The 21096-nt window shown below is 40.8% G+C and overlaps 1 protein-coding gene across 9 annotated transcripts in view; it reads left to right on the top strand.

Moving 5' to 3' along the window:
* LOC114852519 (protocadherin-9) overlaps nt 1-21096 on the top strand; it is a 162274-nt gene that overhangs the window by 24994 nt on the left and 116184 nt on the right. For 7 of the 9 annotated variants that reach the window (XM_029144990.3, XM_029144988.3, XM_055507622.1 and 4 more), the window contains exon 3: nt 17980-18081. The exons of the other annotated variants lie outside the window; for them this stretch is intronic. In XM_029144990.3, coding sequence (XP_029000823.1) covers nt 17980-18081 — 102 coding nt within the window. The remainder of the gene's footprint in view (nt 1-17979; nt 18082-21096) is intronic. 9 annotated transcript variants of the gene reach the window in all.

Here is a 21096-nt window from a genome sequence, read left to right as displayed (position 1 = left end):
CGGGTGCAATTTTTGTGGAGGATGAGCTCATCGTAAATAAAGAGAATTAAACTAAATGTATTAACTGACAGAAATAAAAAAATGTTTATAAAAACATATAAAAATACCATCAAAGACTTTAAGCACATACAGTACTGTACAGTATGGCATCGCCTAGAATTTCCAGTGCCGCTTTCTCTCTCAGCATTATAGTCCAATCACAGCATTAACATATAGTAACGTTTTATAGGTATGTTGTGCAAAAAGCAGAAGATGTAAAACGGTGTATGACCAGGCATGATTTGATATAATCATCTATCTGTATATACACACGGAGCATGAAAGCCAGTGTGTAAACAGTGATGACGGGGTCAGAGTCCTCCTCTGCATTTCATAAAAAGGCAAATACTGTACAGTACATCACGTGGTAGCAGGGGGGAAACCATAGTAAACATTCAGCGCGTGTCCGCAGGGATCTCAATTGATATGGCAACATCACAAGCATCAATGTAAACATGAAATCCAAGAGGCCTCCATGTTTTTATTCCCAAGCACACATTTTATTGAATTTCTTCTGCACATACTGTATGTGATTCCCAGATTGCACATTGGTTAAATTATTAAACACACGTACATATAACACACGTGAAGAAATCAAAGAGAACAAGGGGGGGTGGGGGGGGGGGGTGGATTGGCTCAAGAGGTGACCAGGGTGTCATCGATTGCTACAGGGATGGAGAGATGTCTCCCTCACTGTGAAGTGAGTCAGGGTGACGCAAAGCTGCGTGCCTCAGGGCCTTTTTGTGCCTGATGACTCGCAGCTGATGTCTTATCTTGGCCAGTCAACACTGAGGATTGAGTGTGTGCACAGGGAAAAGGAGAGGTGGGAAGAGGGAGGAGTGACAACATGAAAAAATCACTTATCCGGCTCGTGATACATCAGATGCTACAGGTTGGTGGGAGAGCTACAGCACCTCGCCTTGATCTCCCTAAGTATTAACTTTAAGTTAAGGCAGAAAGACTAGTATAGAATACAACAGAATAGAGCAGAACTGTATTGATCCCTCAGGCATATTTCCCTTGATGGAAATATACTTAATTTTTAAAAAGAATAGAAATGTATAGAAAAGAAAAAGGAAAGTACTCTACACAACTACTTACCACTGAGTAAAAAAGCAGATTTTTCAGGAATTATACATACAGTACATACAGTATATACAGAATCATATACATCTGTTTTAGTGAAGAATGACTGAACCAGCCTCATCAAATACAAAGGAATCCATCATCAACCACAGCTTTGTGCATAGGTGGATGGTCTGAAGTCAACTAATATACTTAATGCATGCTTAATATACTGTACTTACAGTAAATGTAGCTAATCACCATTCTGGTTGAATGAAAAACAGGAAGTACAATCTATTCTATTCTGTTCTACATACACACTTGTTAACCAGCAACAGTAAAAGGCTCCCATAATAATCAGTGAAAAGACATTTCTGTTCTGTTTTGACCTTTTCCCAAACTGTCAGTGTTTTTTGTCAGAGTAGCGTTTTTGGGTTTTCTTTAATGTCACTGGTTTTAATGTCAAACTTTCATTTTGATCAGCTCCGTGGAGCGTGTCTCGCAGGAGCCATAAGATCAGAAGATTAATTATTGATTCATCCTTTTTGAGATCGTTTCCATGTTGTAACCTGGAGCATGAACTGCAAATGCCCGTTTTCGGTATAAAATTCCATTAAAGTCTAATTTTATTGACGTACCTCCTCTAAAACCAGTTATTGTAGTTTATGTGCTCTCATTGAGATGCTTGTAAAGTCGTATAAATGTAGGGGAGTGGGTAAGTGGCCGCCCTTATGCCTTAAGAAGAAGCTTTCATTTCAGTAAACTGTCAGCCTTTAAGATCGATATGAGCCACTCGCTATCTCCACTTACAGTGGTTTGTGGTGGAGGAAGATAAAAGAGTGGGACGTGTAGCCGTCTTCAAAGCTGAAATCCTTTTGAAATAAGAGCTGCTTTTTATTTCTCCGACCAGCTGACCATAAGTATTTCATGGCCATAAGTGTTTTTAATTCTAGAGCAGCCATTGTTTGATGTCTGGGTCTGATTGTGCATTGTGTTATTAATGCATTGCGATGTCTTGGGTATATTCAGCATTACAGAGCAGCGTGACGTGCTGGCTTATGCCACTTAGAGAGACAGAATGACCCACATGAGGCCCGGGGACCTCTGGAGGGGCTTTGGCCCACGTTATCATCGGATCTGAGCCAGCGACTCAGCCAGGTGAAAACGCAATCTGCACCACATGTTTGCATTAGTGACGAAGTATCCACTGACAGGACAGAAGCGCTATTACGATGTCTCTTACCCCGGCGTCTCCGAGGACAACTCCTGCTGCAAAAACAAAAATAAATCTTGGCTCTGCAGCAACAACAGCCCTTGTGACTCGGCACCTGCCCATGTGAAAACACACAGACTTGGCACCTCCTCACCTTTCCTGCACTGCCCTCGTTCTGCGGAGCACTCGTAAAGAACAAGATCCAATTACGAAGCTGACAGATGCAGACATCAACTGCTGTGCGTAAATGCAAGGGCATGATCAGATTGTTCATTGTCCGTATAGCATATCCGAACGCACATTACACTTTTATTGTAGGTGTAAATAAAGTCATAGTCCACAGCCCCTCAGTTAGCCTCAGACGCAGTCACTGCCTGTGTGTGCATGCTGAGTGGAAGCGAGCACTGGAGCACACAATCTGCCAGGGACACATGGATGGTTTGTGTTTTGTCATCATGTAACAGTAGGTTGACCAACAGCTCAGTGTAGTTCATTCAGCAAGGCCAGCGAAACCCATATACAGCCTCTAACAGGGTTATTGTAGTTTGACCGGGTTACAGACACAAACTCACCACATTAGCTGTGTTCAGTTTGACCCCTTATGAAGCAGGAGAGACAATCTCAGTGAATTCAGCAATTAACAGCTGCTGCTATTAAGGATTTGGAGGTACACATCAGGCAAATGTTGTAATTTGAGGATTGGATTCAAACTGTTAATAGGAAATACATGCCTCAGCAGACGCACTGCCACGCCTCGTCCTCTGGGACTTTCACTTCTTCTGTTTGTCTTTTGCATCATTTGCATGTGTTATTGACAGTTCTAAAAAAGTTGACTATAGAATGAAGGCTGGTCTAATTTTAGAACACGGGTAGGTTTCCTTCACATTACTGTATCTTTTATCAGAACTGTAGAACCAGGAAGAAAACAGCCTTTGATAGCGTGACGCTTTAAAGAGAAGGACGCTTTCAGTGTCAGTCATTCAGCCGGCGTTGGCATCAGCACTGATCGTATACATACACTACTGACGTGAGTGGCCAGTTGTTCTAAACACAACAGGGAGTGGTAGAATGGGTCGTAATTAGCTTTCAAAAATGTGTGAAAAAAAGGTTGAAAATGTTTCAAATGAAATTTACAGTAGATGCATAAAAAGTGCTGCCCATAAGTGATTCAACATACCATAGTGTTTTTCTCTTCTCCATTCTTTTCTCAAAGGGATTTTGAGTATATTTTCACTTTAGTAGTTGGCATCTCTTCTGCCAAAAATGCCTTTTAATGAGTTGACTTCATGACACTATGTAACTACAATACACCGAGCCCAGAGTATATTCAAAAAGAATGGAAACATTATAATGATCATTCACAGCCTAAAGAGAGAGCGCTTCATATCATTTGAATTCACTATCAATTATTTGTCTGTGCTTAGATATATTTTTTACCAATAAAGCATTCAAAATCCAGCCCGTGTTCCTGTCTATGTACTGCGCATGGTTGCAGATGATGTCTCAATAAAACGAGCAGTAGTTGGTCCAAGGTGCAGCCTGAGCTCTGCCTCGTCTCTGACCCGCTTCACGTCTTATACAACAATAACATATTTGTAATTGGAAAGAGCTTGTCTGCTTTTTAACATGTTGTTGGACGTTCGACCTTCCACTTAACCGGTTTCATAAAGGAATGGGCATAAAGCAAACAGAAAATATGCTGTGCATGAGTGAGTGTGTGTGTGTGGGAGTATTTCTGACAGACACGGTATGTGAGCATAAACAAGAAACCTTGGCATAAACAAGAAATTGATTAACTTAAAGTTTCACCTTGACTCTGACCTGCTGCTGAATACACACGTTATTTTAAGCAAAACTTAAATTCATATCATGTAATTTAATAACAAGAACGAGACCAGCTTTAAATGTGGAAATGTAAATAATTGCAAGAGGAATCAATTTTTCATGTGAAACAGTTCTATTTGTGTGTGTACCCTATCTGAAAAATAATGGAAAACTGACAAATGTATGACTTGACCTATTAAAAACATCATTGCAGTGAGTAATAATACATTTTTAGACAATAGTAGAACAGGGGAAGTGGTAGTATCTGTAATTTGGGATGTAGGTTGCAAAAATGACAAAGAAATTGCATCCGTAGCTCCTTTTGGCAGCAGCACCAGCACAACAGCGCTCTGGCTTGCGTAGCGTGGTATTTCCATTTGATTGACAGGTGTGTCATAGCCAGAGACGCATTGGGCAGGCCCCCAACTGCCGCTGCCGCTCCTGTCAGTGTGCTTGGTTTGAAGCTGTCTACATGGATTGTCTGGCCAACATGGAGAACATGGTGAATTAGAGAAGTTGACATGGTAAATCAGCGCAGTTGGCTCTGCAACACACTGCTGTGAGCTATGCTTTGTATCAACACAGAGGCTGGGTTTCAGGCTGAGTCGCTCTTATCGACCAGCAGACGCCAGCCGATGTATTTGCATGCATTCATATTTGTGTTTTGAGCATTTTAAGGTACTTCCTGTTTGGTTTTCTCAAAGATCAAAAGCGAGTTTTGAGGAACATACTCTCTCGCACTCACTCTAGAAATAAATCACTTGTCTAATTAAATAGCCATTGTTCAAATTATATACTCAATATATTGAACAACGAACAGCAACATGTTGGTAACATGATGTATAAAAGGTAAATATCAGGCATAAAACCTGTGCCGTAGCAAATTATTGTATGTTGTACTGTATGTGAAGCCGGCTGACTATCGATGGTAAATATTTCATATCATCATTTTTAGAAACTGATCATACAGTACATGTTGACGTGAACCCCCATGTCTTCACAGTAATAGGAAGCACAAAGGAACTGCTGAGAGTAGGACGGCAATTCAAAGTAGAAAGATTCAACGTAAATATAGAACAAGAGCAAATGTGAGGGAAAAGAATGTTTATGTATTTTAAAGCCACAGTTGAAATACAAATGGAGGTCTCGTTGAGCTGTAATTTTCCCCAGAGGAATGACTAATCATAAAAAAGATTGAAGAAAATTGTGCAAAATGACATCAGCAACATTTTCTTTTAAATGTGCACATACAGTATATTCAGGCAGCTTTTCCTGTTAAGGATCCACATACAACACGGTGGAAATAATCAAGATATTTGGGTCATCACTATCTTTACATTTACTGTTGCACCCGATAAGCGCTGACTGGAAACTATGAGTAGCCTAAATTGAAATCGCTTCATCCACCTGTAGTTGGTTCCCCTTGAGATCTGCTCCCGGTACCATGGACACTGCGCATGGGGACTAATACCATTAAGCCCAGGAGGAAAAAAAGAGATATAGTTTTTTGTGTGTGCATGGGCGCAGAGGGAGGAAGGCAGCCATGCGCGTTCTCAGACCAGATAGCGAGCTGCAGTGACACAGCAGACAAAGTGTTATGGAGGAAGCGAGAGAAGTGCAATGTTTTGATTAGGCTCATCACACTGTGCTCAGACCACGCAGACTACAGACATCCACGCATGGCTGTTCCTCGGTGGTCAAAGTCTCTAACTCTCTCCCTGACCTCCCTATAGCCAGGAGCTCTAATCACTGTAAAACCGATTCATTAAAATCTGCTGTTAGTGAGAGGACACACACGCGGGTGAGCAAATGGACCACAGCCAATTATGTGATTCCCTGCCAGTTAGAAAGAGATTTAGGCATTAAGTATCTCTGAGGAGGGCGACAGTGATCACTACAGCAGATCTGCACATTATTACAGCTTTTGGAAAGCATGTATGTGAGTGCGTCCTCTGTATGGAAGCGTGTGCGGTGCTGTCCACGGAGCCTGATGAGGGGTGACTCTGTGTGGCCTGCACACACTCTGGCAGTGATAACTCCTGCAAAGCAGAGGCTGTCACGCCTGCCAAGGAAAACAAATCAAGTTTTTAACAGCATAAAGGGCCCTGCACTTAAACATCAACGCAAGATCCACACGCCGCTAACGCACAAGTGGGGATATTTTTAAATGATAACTCTGGAGCAGTGCAGGGTGATGATACAAACAGTGGAGTCTCAGGCTGAACGAGGCTGGTGTTTGCACAGCCGCTAAAGTTGCATCCTGCGTGGAAGACGCCTTCTATTTGCTGTGTTTGATTCCTCAATGATAAAACACGTGGCTACGTTAGAGGCCTGTGGGCAGGTTCAAACCCCCAACGCGGAGCCACACAATGCAAACAGTCTGTCTGAGTTGGTTGGAGGCGGCAGGTCTGGAAGAGTGTGAGGACACAGGAGGCGCAGGCTGTGGTTTCAGTTGGGAATTTAATGAGGGATAAAAGGAATGAATAAATAACGGTGATATTAGAACTCACTATCTATGGGTTTTTCTGACAACTACTGTATGTTTAAATACTGTATCAGCCTGTACTCCAGGATACAGATACCAAGATAAACTTATTCATTTCAAACAGGCAAAATGGGAGAGTTTGTTCTCTATTACAGGCTTTGGGCTCGTTTTGTGCGCTGTGCTTCCATAATGATCATTCCATAAGGTGAAGGTGTCTAAGCTCCTTTATTGGGTACAAGCTTCATGTTGCTGCTCAGCGTAAGATTCGTTTCGGGGACGTTTCTTTCTTTGCTGGACTCCATCAACAAAGAAAGGTTGCGTACAATGAAAACTTTCCTGAAAACGGACATATCTGGTCAAATTGTGTGCAACTATTAAGACGTCATTTAGACACGTAGGTGATGTGTATTAGCAGCACAATCAGGATCAGAATCAGTGGGCAGCATCTACTGTACAGCTTCCTGTTTTGCATTTCACACCCTGTGCTCCGTGGTTTGGATAATGCGCTGTACTGTACTGCTCCAAGAAACCTGCAGCTTTCCGAGTTTATCGTAGCAGCAGATGGTGAAACAAGTGAAAGGTTGCTGGCAAAACCACATCCAAAATTCCACCTAACAGCCCCTTTAAAGTCCAACTGAACTTAATTTCTTCCCAACGGCTTTAAAAACTTGGATCTGTGATTTCTTTCATTTTTATTTTCTCTTGTTACCTTTAGGGCATAAGAAAATTGTCCAAAATGTTCAGCAGAATCGATACTGTAATATCAAGTGAACCTCCAACCGTATTTTCCCTGACCGGCAATTCCGGGGTGTTCACTGTGTGGATTGTGGTGAAAGGAGATTATGTTTATAAGAAATGGTTGCAGACGCCGTTTAAACCTTAACATTTGTTTGAGGTTGTAAATGCTTTAAAAGTAATCACAGGTCTGTCTTTAAACCACTGGCTTTCTACGAGTTGCAATTAGCAGCACCATCCGCTTTCCAGTTAAACTTTCAAAAGCATCACTTCTCCCCACAGTGAGACTGTGTGCACCGCAGAGCTGCTGACTTCTGAATCTTCTGTCTCGCTTTCATCTTTTTTCCGTATAACCCTAGATCCTCTGAATCCTGCAGGGCTCTAAACCTCAGTGACACTGACAGGAACCATTGAGTTGGCTGATTGTAGCTTGTCGGCGAGCTACATTAGCCCGGAGATAATCTATCTGGACCATTAGCTTTGCTGACACACTTGACTTCACCTAATTCCCTGACATTGGAGATTGACCAGAGCAGATAACATCTGATGTCTTTGTGTTTTTAATTGTGGATTACCTTATGTGGCCCTTCTGTTGATTCATTTGAATCAGCTCTAATATGATTCCTTATCGCTTTTTGATTTATCGCCGACTGGCTTTGGCCTTCAGCTTTAGGTTGGTTCTTTCAAGTTCACTGTTGATTTACATATGCATGAGAAGGAGGTTCGTTGCGAGCTATACACAAAGCCGGCAGATGCTCTTCTGATACAAGAAAGTGTTTTAATTAAAGCAAATTAGGTGTTTCTGACATTTAAACCTCGGAGGATGGTTAACACAACGCTTATCTGTGATATATATAAAATAAAAAGCATTTATTTCAACTTGCATGTCTCAAAGCGGCTTCAAGGTTAGACAATGACATTGCATAATGTGTTTGTCCCACCGTGTATCATACTCTCGTTAGTCATTGTGTGACTTCAGCCACAGCATTTGTAGCATCAGCATCAGCATCTGTTGTGATAATAAGCTTTAAATTTCTACTCTTTTACTCGGCATCAGAACAAGGAATCACAGAGAGGAGAACCATTAGGGAACGTGTTAAGTGGTCATCAACAGACATTAAGAGGATTAGAATAAAATACAGTTTAATAATTTACTTGAAGTTTGCATCAACTCATTTCAAAGTTACAGTGCAATGCTCTTCATGTCTTCTTATACTGATTTAAAGGCATTTAAATGCATAAAAGGGCAGCTTTTTCTGCTGTTGACACTATAGTCTGCTTAGGAATAAATGTGTAACATGGATCAATTAAACCTCATTTCAGCTTGACTGAAAAGCTTTGATTAGATCCATGCATGTACTGTACTCACGCTTAAATTTAATTTACTACATTACTGTACCTGCATCACATTCATAAACAGAATCGAAGGATTTTAAAATTATGCGGAAATAAATGGTTTTGGAAAAAGAAACCCACATTTCTGAAATCTTCTGTCAGTGAGACAGAATAGAAAACACTGAGGGTGTTGAGTAAAATTCCGAAACCTCCAACTAGAGTTTGGATTCAGAAGCTTCATTCTTTCTAGGCTCGGTCCAAACATATGCATATGTATTTACCCACTAACTGGAAATACAGTAAACGTCGACAAGAGCTGAAGAAAACAAAAGGAAAAGTTTTCTCCTCAAGTGATTCAGCGTAACTAGAATGGCGTATGTGGAGATACAGGTGCAGTCTTTAGAGACGCAGTTACATCAGCGAGGATAATGAAGCCCTGAGTGTCTCATTTGAATGCGCAAATAGCGAGCAGACAGTCCGTCTCAAACTGCCAGGATGCTGGGTGTGTTTCTGGGTGTGTGTGTTTTTGTGCACTGACATATTTTTGTGAATTTGAAGAAAAATGAGAAGACAGTATAAACAGTTCAGCATCAGTATATATCAGTCCTGCACCGTGAACCTCCATAGATCAGCTCCATGTGGTCTACTGTACCTTTACTTAGCGTCAGGACAACACATATGTTGTATATACACTTCAACTCAAGAACTACTCTGCCGAAATAGAAAATAAAATGCACATTCTCAGTTTATAACAGGAAACAACCTCATGTATGACCATCACACGGAGCAGTTTTGGTGTTAAAACCACAAAAAAAGCTGTGAAGGCCTGTTTCTCCCACAATAGTTGAGGAGTGCTGACAGACAGGGTTATTTCCTCACCCTGTCAGCTGTTAAGCTCTTAAACATTTAAACATAAACATTCTGAAAGCATGCGATCCAATGTGCTGACCGACAAACTCCACAAATCCTTTTAAGCGATTGATGAAATTTTAATTGACTGTGGGTGTCGATGGTTAGATGTGTGTCGGAGCCATGTGGGGAACCCATCTTACACCCACTTTGCACCAACTGTGACTACTAGTGTCTGATAAGAACAACCACAGAACAAAACAAGTGCTTCCAGCAGCAAATTTCACTGTTTTATGATTTAGTGCATTTCTTTTTTTTACACAGAAGGAAACTGGGAAAAGTTTGACAGGAGTGACAAGTTTAGGCAAAAAGTCAGAATGGAGAAAACATTATTCCAAGTCTGGCTGTTACTTTTGTGGATATGTAAATAAACTTTAGGCAGCTTCACTATTTTCAGCATGCAATGAATCAAATAGGATCTGTTTGTTAAGGCTTTAGGACTGTGAATAAATCAAACATAAGTTCAAAGATTCTTTAGATAGTTGCATGCAGTAAAGAATGGAGATTTTCATGCAATTATCTTTTTAGCACTAGAGGCCTAAAAAGGTAACTGCCCACGAGGATCCCATGATCCTCCCTCGGAGCTGGATTAGACTGCTTTGACCCAACGATGTACCCTTCCTGAAATGAGAAAGTTACCATTCAAATTACACGTCCTGTCTGAAGGCTGTACACAATGCAATCTGGTGACTCTGTATTTTCAGGAACATGAAAATCTTCATCAGGAAAAAAGAAAAGTAATAGACTCAATGGAGAAGCTTGGAGAATGATGCCCGTAGTTCTGAGCTTTCGCTGCACAGCTCCTCCATTTAAAAGCCACACACACACAAATTGAAAATCATGGATTTAGGCTAGTTTAAACTCCTCCACCTATTCTAGCCTTCATTGTGCGACGTTAGCTTTAATGGGGCGGGGTGGTGGGGGTCGGCATGTGGGCACACGCTTTATAAATTGGACTTGTCTGGGTAAAGGCATTGCTCAGCCTCAAGGGAAAATGTTCAGTTGACTTAAACACAGCACATTTACTGCAACAGCTTCTTCAGCTTGCTGAGCTCCTTTAAAGCGGAGCAGCAGCTCCAGGATCAACAAAGAACTTTCGAGTAGATGGGGAAACAAAGACAGCAGTCAAGAGAGACGTACAGGAGGCAGATGAAAAACGCCTGGATGGTCGTGGAACTGTGCGAAACAGCTCAGTTTCACTTCTTCACTGGCAACAAATCTTCGTGTTTCTATCAATCTCCTCTCACTCAGTTCTCACGAGCTTTGGCCGCTTTCTCCCCTTGTTTAACACACATGAACCCATAGACCACATACTATTTCACAAAACAATGTGCACAAATATGTGCATTTTCTTGTCCGAGTTGAAAGTCACAACGTGACTGGTGCCTTCCAAAAAACTGTTGTTTTTTTTAAATCGACCTGCAAATGAAATAGCATTTCTTGAATGAATTACCCTTTTAATGGAAACTGAGCTGAAAATTCAGTACACTGTAAGTGTTTGGGGCAGATGGTGTGTGTACAAAGACACCACAGTCCCACAGTTGATGCAGAAAGGTTAAACTAGAAAAACAAGAAAACAGGGTAACACGAGGAAAGACTGTGGAGTTATTTATGACTCAATGAAGCTAGACATATTACATTTATATATTTTGCAAATGGAGGTATTAAAGCTATATTCTATGGTGTATAGATTCAAGTAATAATATCACCTACTGTATGTCTTTAGATATAAGGCAGACCTAGGGTTCATTTATACAAAACCTGCAGTTCCCCCAGGAGGAATGGGCACAAAATACTGTCTGTAAATGAAGGTCAAAAAGGTACGGAGCACAGTGACCACTCGAAACGCATCTGATCGCAGCTAAAAGTGCTGCTCAGCAACAACTTTCCTCGCCTTTTGTGCACGGCTCCTTTGGGAGAACGCCATTGCTAACACTTTCCTGGAGCCAGAGCGTAGACAGACCCGCAGTGAGATGAAGTCTTGCTCTTGAGAGATGAGAGTTGCTTTGAAAGAATAAATGAAGAGCTGAGGAGCAAAAGAAAAAACTAGAAAAAAAAAAGTTTTCTCATTTTAGTTGAATGTCATTTTCATTTTGGTAGTTAATAGGCTGGAAAACAGCTTTTAAAACAAATGAAATGTTTGCTCATGCAGTTTGCAATTACTCCGATTGCAACCTGTTTCATCAGAGAAGCTGACCTTGCGATCACCTCCATCTCATTTCGCCATCTTAGAACACAAGTAAAAACGACTGTGCAGTAATGGCAGAGAATTGTTGCGCTAATGCATTCCCTGTGTTCACTGGATGACCTGCAGCTCGCTGGCTTCTCGTCCCCGCGCTCCAAATTCATCAAATCTGCTTATCAGAATTCCGCCACAAGTCCAGCTGAATTCCTTGAAGCCATTAGCGGTTGTTGAGAATGGTTTGGGCTGGCCTCAGCATTGACTGTAATGACAAGGACAGGGTGCCAGGGAGAATCATTGCTTCTCTGTGGCTCAACAATCAGACTGTAGCAGCGAGACTGCCCCTATCGAGTTCCTGACTGCTGTCTTTTCTAACCACTTAATTGATCAAGATTTTATTCATCTTGTCACAAGACTTTAACCTAATTTGTTTTCCATTCACTTAGAGACATTCATTGAATAACAATGTTAACAATCCACAGTATTGCATTTATTTTTCACCCTCTCCAAACACTCTTTAGACGGCGTGTCTGCATTCATTTACTGTACATGCAGCAGGGGCACTTTTAAACTAATGTAATTAATTATCATATCAAACATAAACTCTCACACACACACACACACACACACACACACACACACACACACACACACACACACACACACACACACACACACAGCGGGCCTTTCATTAGTGGATATTCTTTTTCTGTGTGTTTTAATAAAGCAGGTGGGGGTGGTGGGGGGGTGCGAGGCCGAGTTGAATCCCTCTCCCTTTGTTCTTTCGGAACAAAGCTGAGGTGCATCATGCATATCCCCTTTAGTCTGCAACTATGCAAAGATGTCCTTGTAATTGGCTGAAATGTTTTACTGCAATACGCGCTGCATGCGTTTCCATTACATTTCTGTCATAAAACACCCTCCTCACTGTCAGCTTAAATGGAATGTCGATACTTAGCGTGTGAGATGGGGAGCGTGAAAATGGGCTTAACACTGGGACCCATAAACATAAAGTTTAATGCGGCCACCAAAGGAAGAGCCAATCACGGCGCAGTTTTGCAAATCGAAAAATAATAATCAAAGATTTTCTCGGCCCGTCGTCTCAACAGCTTCATACAAATAAGCGAGGAGCCCATTTGCGTGCGCTCTCTTTTCTAATCATCGCTGGTGTCTCCCATTCTCCATTCGTCCCCACCCCCCAGCACTCATTCCATTCAGTGATGGAGTCTGGGCAAAACAAAGCAGGCTCACAAAATAAATACATTAAAAAAAACTAATTATTTAGCATGAAATAGTGATCAAATCGAGGAACAAACATGCTTCTCAGCTGATTGCCATCTGATGTCCAGAGGGGCTTTTCCCACACAGAGCCACTTTATGGGATCATTTGCATTGCTACAGCTCCGACTGTAAGTCAGGAGGCTGCTGAGAAGGAGCCGGCCGTGCCAGAGCAGGCCGATTATGGCTTTAATATATTAACCCGTACCGGGCAGTTCCCCAGGGTACAGGCAATGATGATGTGATTGATTTTACTGTGATTTAAGTGTCAACTATTAACACAACTACAGTATAAGTAAAATACGGTTACTGAAGTATATCATCTGTGCAGATGCTTTACAATGGCAAGCATATACTCCTAGACTGGGTTTTTTCTTACAGGTCCTGTATCTACATGTATCAGTCATGTGAGCTACATGTTTTTATGTACATAACAAACTGTGCAGATGCAGTAGTTGCAGCGATGGGAGAGTAAACAAACTTAGACTGAAGAGCTGCCCGAGTGAGTCATCCATATAATGTGCAAAGCTTTTTCCCATGAGTCTTACCACTAGTCAAAAGATAAACTTCATGTTCGTTCATTAGCAATACACATTCCCACTTGTTGAGAAACGAGCATTGTCTTGCGGTGTCAGGGAAGAGTACATACAGTGGTATCTCTAAGGTAATTAAACATAACGAAAGGTCTGCCGTGACTGGGAAGGCTTGGCAGGGCTGGAGTAATGGTAAAGCTAATTAAAGTCTGTTTTATTCCGTATTCCCTTAATGAAAGTCATCTCCTCAGCCCACGGTGTACAGACAAGTTCAGCAAAGTAGCTTCAGAGGTCAGCGGAGACTTTTCAGCGTTCAGCTGTTATTCTTACCTTAACACCTCAGTCATGAAAGTGCATTTTATTCAGGGTCACCAGTAAAATCAAAATTGTTTATGGGCTTGCTGCTGTAACTTATGCACTGCACTTCATTATATACTTATCTGCACTAGATCAAGAGATAAACTGTAGATCTTATAATACATTTTGGGTGCAGCCCACTCATGACCAATGCTACAGTTCCTTACAATACTGTGCTGTGCTCAGGGTTCTCAGGTGCCGTACATCCAATGTGGGAAAATAGTTCAGTAGAAACACAAATGTACCGTAGAGCTAAACACTACTTAACAAACACACCAAGAGCTTTGATTTCATGACAGTTTCTCTCGCGTTGTCATAACCTGCCCGTTTGTGGTTATGTGACTCACTGTGTTAAATTTCAGTGGTACATGGTCAGTGGGAGAGTATTTGCATTTCTTTGAGTCCTTATAAAATGTGAAATATCTGTGCAGGACATTACTCATCCAGAATAGTATGAAAAAGCATTTGTACATTAATGATTTTCATCCACCAGGCTGTGCACCAGGATGTGTGAAATGAGAACTCTGGGAGTGTCAACCTCCCCCCTCCGAAGATGTGCGGAAATAGCTGGTGGCTTCCCCTTCCTTTTCTTTGACTCTCCCTGCTGTTTGCCACCAATCCAATGGCTTGAGTTTTCCAAAAATCATTTAACCTGTTCTTCAACTGAGTGATATTTTCTCTGGGACAAGAACAATGCAAGAGGCAAATGTGTTGTGCTGTACTGTGAATCCTCCCACGTGAATATACTGTAAGGTGCCATAGAGTATATTCACTCCACATGATGCTGCAACTCCCACGCTTCTTCCAACTCAAGTTCAGTTTGGTCCTGAGAGGGGATTTTGTTGTCCAGGCTCTTGTGATGTAATTGGTCATGACAGATGCCAATCCCAGCTTCAGTAACAGTAAATGTAATCCCCCCCATGCAGACAAATGAGGGCTGACAAAAAATTGCTGGAAGTCAGTTGCCACAGGTTCTTCAGACTGCATAATGCCTCATTGCAAGTTTATTTTCTCGCTCATGTTGATCTCTTTGTAAATTGCTGGAGTACTTTCAATGCGCTACCCTCAATCAGTCATGCCACCCTCCATCTCTTCAGCCTCTCTACTGGTTCAATTAAATTGGAAAACAAATCATTTTACCCCCCAAAAAAACAAATCACCTACAGTACACCACTCTTTACAATTTACCAGTGTGCCTGGGACCACATCAATTTTAATGCTCATTTTTACGCTGGCTAAATGAGGAGGGGAGACGTGTGAGCCATCAGTCTGCAAAGCACAAAAAAACCCCGAAACAAAAACAAAAAATGTACTCCTCATTTCTTCCAGCTCCCATAACGTTAATGATCTGTTTGTTTTTGCTGCAACATTTTGATCCAAAAATCTCCTACTTTTGCCATCTCAGGTAATGAGAAGTGTACTAAGACCTAATATAACTGACAACACTCAATCAATCTCAATAACTTGTTTTATTCATGCATCTCATTTGTGTTGTCAGCATTGACAATATCACGCACTGCAACCAAGGATTTACCATGATCACTCTGACACTGCCAAGTGAAAAATGATCAATTATTTTGTTGCCAACTCTCACTTTCCTCTCTATGTCACTTATCACGCTGGTGATGAATGGCTGGGTACTAATAAATAATCCCACGTCCTGGGCGGTTTATGGAGAGGGACTGCCATTAATTAGAGTGACAGACAAGTGGAATATATTAATAAGATGCATAACGAGATAAAGTATGGCCTACTCCGTTTTTCTCCCGTTTACCTTGTCTCCTCTGGTAATTGGAGGAGATTTTTCGAGAAACTGTTGTGGTAAAAGTTGAAATAGTCATCGCACATGCTGTTCATTAATCAGTTAATAACACAAACAATAAACCAACGCAGCTCGAGTTTTCCCGAGTAAGTCGTACAGAAAATCCAGGCAATATTAGTCGTGTGTCATGGCACTAATAGCCATTGGCCGATACTAATTCGCGCACGTCACACAGACCCGGACAGCTCTCACCTTGATTGGCCCCGCCCACCTGCCAATCACACTGACGGCGTTCAGCGCGCGTTTGCTTGCTCGGCTAAACTGCCGAACCCGCGTGCATCTTAAAAAAACATAAGGGAACACGGGTCCGGACTCGGAATACTAAAAGTCTGACAGCAAAGACTCCTGTAATAAAACCAAGCAAAATCACGGACACAGCGCATTTATCGCTCTGCTTGAGAGTTAGACTCTACGTTAACGTTCATTAGCTTCGACCTGTTGCTAGGCTCTCGGCTCAAGTATTTTGGCGCTGCTACGCTAATTGACTGGTGTTGGACATTAAGATTCTGAAAAGTAATGCCAAGGTAAATAGACACAAAACGTATGTACAGTACTAATACACTGGGTTTTTGACGTTCAGTTTGTCTTGGGCCAGTTTTGGATGGTTTGCAGGACCACAGAACGAAGCATTACTGTAGCTAGTTTGTACCATTCTTTTTATAATAATCAGCACATTAGCTGCCTTACACCAACATCTGCGCAGCGGCCTTAATAAGCTAATTCTGATTTAGCTGCTGTGGTAGAGTACAACTCATAAATATCCAAACAATCCTTGATTTTATTCTAGCATTTATTAATACATTTATTATAGCTCTGGAAAGCAGAGAGCTTTTAAAGGCTGGGTTATTTTTCAGGACATTACTTTATTCATTTTGGCTATGCCCAATATTTAAAATATTAAAAAAAATGTATTTAATTGCCCCCCCCCCCCCTTTCTGAGTTATTTTTCACCTACTGTCCCCTTAAGTTAATCTTTTAAAGACGTTGCTTATTATTTGTTGATTGGACTTATTGAGTATCGTTGTTGTTAGTGGGACCGGTTAAGGTTTGTTACTTGTTGTTTTGCCTTGCTTGTCCAGCTATATAGTGTAACTGTTATGAGCCTGCGATACACAGAACAATTCTTAAATTCAAATGTTTACTGAATGTATGTTATTGGTAGGGTAGGATGGTAGTATTGCTGCTTATTGTGTGTGTGTGTGTGTGTGTGTGTGTGTGTGTGTGTGTGTGTGTGTGTGTGTGTGTGCGCGTGTGTGTGTGCGCGTGTGTGTAAGACAGACTATGGAGTTTGTCTTACACCAGTGACAGACAGTCGGACAAACTGTCTGGTACAGTGTGTTTTTGTATGTATTCCTAATATTGTACTATGCTGTAGCTTAACACAGCAGCAGTGAACTCCCACCTGTGTTGTTTAGTTTAATTAAGCTGTAGGCGCCTAATATATTTATAGTCAAATACATGAATACTTGAGAATAAGTTTGAATTGAGGTGACTCTTTTTAGGGTGCGCAATAACGCAAGCAAGTTTGGCAACAACATGGGCTTTGGTGATAAGCATACGTTGGATGCTGTATGGTGCTGCTGCTCAGATAACCCATTCCCTCCTCTCTCTCTGTTTCTGCGCTGTGTTGTTGTTGGTCATCTGGAAGTCGTGTTAAAGACAGTGATTTATGCCTCGGGCTTCATGCAGCATAGCCTCATTACACACAGCCATTTTCAGAATCAGCAGATAATTACAGTATACATCATAGACCTCATGGGGCCCAGCAGATTCAGTCCATTCCACTGGCCTGTCGTTTAGACCATAGGGCCTCAGGAATGGAAAACTGGATCCTAACCTCATTTGGAATATAATTTGCTGTTCGTTTAGAAGAATTCTCAGGGAAAAATCATTGTGGAATGTTGAATTGGCAGTTTTAATTGCCCTTTGGTGAATAGTCATTACAAGTAATAGTTTTTGGCTAATGGTATATCTTTATACAATAAAAAGCGTTAAATATCAAGCTCGTTTGAGGGCAATAAAATGCGTTAAAAATGAATACTTGTATTTCTAACGTACTTAATTGTTATTGTGTTTACTTTTCTTTGCAGTGGAGTGAAACATATTGCGCTTTACAGTGATAAGTCTTCTACCATAGCTGTCTGTACACATGATCAGTAAACAAGCAGTTCTAACAGACTTCTTTTTCAATCTTCCATTAAGGGAACATTAACTCGTGCCCGAACTGAACTGAACCCTGAATATCTGGACCTTCGTCCGCGAGCCGAGCTGAACCCAGAATACTGGACCCCTTGCACCCCTTTAGTGAGTACCGATGGTCCCATTTCTCACTAAACGATCACCATAGATTCACTTGACACAAGTCATTGCCTTTAATAACCCCAAATTATGTCTTACTTCCACATTTCACTGCATAAAAGTATTCAAGCACAGTTATGATTTGTTAGCGTCACCATTCTTTCCATATTTATGGCCTGATTCATGCTTAAATGTGAGATGCTGCAACAGTCTTTATTTTCTTCTTATTTTCTCATTCTGATTTAAACAGTGTTTATCATAATTCTTTTTTTCTGTTAGCTACTGTAACATAGAGTCTTGTACTTAGAACATCATTAAATTCTGGGCCTAATGTGATGCTAATATTCACGCCATTTTTATTTGAGTAATAACTATTTGTCTCATTACCTCCATGCTTAGAAAACACCGTGCTTGATAGTCATCCGGGGGTTGGAGGAGGTTTGCTTGCGTTGCTGTGCTTGCACACTGGTGAATCTTAATGATGTCAGTTTTTCTTACCCTGTTATCAAGTGCAGTAAATCAAAATATAGAGTGTTTTTTAAACTACTTGTCTCACCACATTTTGCTTCCATTGTAACCAACACGGTCAAGTCAATTTAGTTTTGCTGGTTTATGCAGAAGGAATAATGTGCTGTCTGTAAACCCCTTACTCATTGATCTGCTGGATCTTTGTACAGTGGTACTGTAGCTCTTATTAAGATCCTACTGTGTCTTTTGGCCATTCTCACCGCAGTTGCTCGTCTTTTTTACACAGCATGTGTTACATCATAATGAGCTTTAGATAGCGTAGGGTGTGATGTAATGCACTTAGAAACCAGAACCAAGAAGACCATTTAGGTGGTCAGATGAGGTTAGGTGCATGCAGACACACCTACATTACTTGTTGCATAGTTAAATAAAAATCCTTGTTCTACGTCTTAGAATTCTATTATGTGGACGAGTGGAATTTGATCGAATGGTGGTCCACCATTTAGGCCTACAGCATACTGTAATATGCACAGCAACACGTCTTGTTCTTTCTGTTAGCACTCTGACTGTATAAGTAGCTTGACTGCTATGCCAACAAACTGCGATTTCCAGTGTTTACCTCCTACTGTATATTTGAATCGAGAATGAAACAGCCTTGTTAATTAATAAATATATTTAGTTCACAACTGCTGTTGCCCTACAAATATCTAGGGAAGTCTTCACAGCCGCTCTGAATCCGGGTAGGTTCAGAATACATTACAATACTGTTGAGTTCATGGCATGTTGTACTGTATATATGGTGATACTTTATTATGTTACTTATTAATAATAATATTAATAATAATCACCACGAGTAACTAGTAACCTAACCCCTGCTGTTAAGAAAAGAAGAGAGGTTTGGTGTTTGTGTGGTTTTCAGCTGCCAAACTTAACAGTTGCTGCTGCAGCTATTGTGAGCATGTACAGTATAATAAAATCCAGCTGGCAACAGTTACTTTCTAAATTATTTCTTGATCATAGTTTAGTTGTAATCACATTTCGGAAAAAATTTATAAATATTAAGTCACAATCACAAGGATCTATCTGATGGACCGTTTATCTATTGATCCAGATATGTATTGCAATCACAGTGGCAGCTTGTTGTAGGTGTACACAGCACTTCTGCTGCCACCTCTAGTTGCTGATGGTACAGTATGCAAATTTTTGTGCCGTTAACTGTGTCAATTATCTGTCGACACATCCACTTTGTCAGTCAGCTGCATTCTCAATTATGGGTTAATAATTAGACATGACAAAAATAAACCAGTTAAGGATAAAAACTGCAATTTTCCCATTATATGTTTTCTTTCACATCTTTTTATTCTCCTTAGCCTACATTTGGTTCATTCTTACCTATGATGTAAATAACTCTTTTCATTTACAAATTAGCCTGAAATATTCAAAAAATCAATAACAGTATTATAGTAGATACACTCTGTCTAAAATATTCTTTTTCAAAACAACACATTTCCACTGACTGAGACGTCAGTAAAAATAAATGACTAAAATTTGACTGAGTCAAATTAGAGTTTTCAGAAAATGACGGTTGGAAACTGAATCGAAATGTGTTGAAATGAGCAGTTGTATGCATGCAGCATTCAAGGAGGAAAGGTGAACCTTTTACCCTGTTCAAGGTCTGTGCTCGGGCAGTATTGATAATTATTGATTCCAAAGTTGCAGCCAATAGAGTTACAATGTCAGCCATGTGCTTGTTCATTTCAAGAATATATTATACAGAATAATTTATGTTTCAGTATGTGTGCAAATAGAGCTGAGCAGTTTCATTTTATAGATTAAAACAGATAAAGGCAAATGTTCTAAATTAATTTTAGCAAAACACTATTATAATTAAACACAATAAGGTTGCTTTTTTCACTCTGTTTTTCATAAGAAAACACAAGTTGTAGTTGTTATCCTACATTAAATATTTATCACCTTGTGCACCCTTGGGTGCAACATCAGCAAGGGGAAAACTAACAAGATCGAGGTATCAGTACAACGTAAACACAGGTGTTGTCCCTCCTACTCGAAGTGCTGTGGGCTGAGATCAAATCCCCAGTCGCAGCCGCCTGCGTTGTGTGCTGCTCTTTCTGTTGTGACAACTACTGTCAGCCAAACAGATATATATATATATATGGAATGACTTCATCAGAATGAGACTTAAAGTTTAAGATCAGAGTACAACAATAAACGTTATTATTCTTTTTGTGTAGTTCCTTTGTGGCCAGTTGACGCCAAGGTGAAACAATGTGCCAGTGTGTAGGCATCATGAAGGTGCTCGCTGTGCGGCTTCGCACTAAATTGACTGCCACGTCTGAATACTTTATCAGTGTTTAATAATCTATGGCTGCAAGCGCATGATGCCTTTTGACATCAGCTTGGAAACTTCCCCTGCCCCTCCACACTATCATCACACATAGTCTCCTCAGGCCATGTTTAAGTACGTTAAACTTCCAGCTTACATTAGACTGGGCACAGAGTGAAAGCAATTGCCATAATGTTTCACTACCAGCC

The sequence above is a fragment of the Betta splendens genome, chromosome 3 (genome assembly GCF_900634795.4).
Source record: "Betta splendens chromosome 3, fBetSpl5.4, whole genome shotgun sequence".
In the NCBI taxonomy this organism is placed as follows: Eukaryota; Metazoa; Chordata; class Actinopteri; order Anabantiformes; family Osphronemidae; genus Betta; species Betta splendens.
This window is presented reverse-complemented; position numbering and strand designations above follow the sequence as displayed.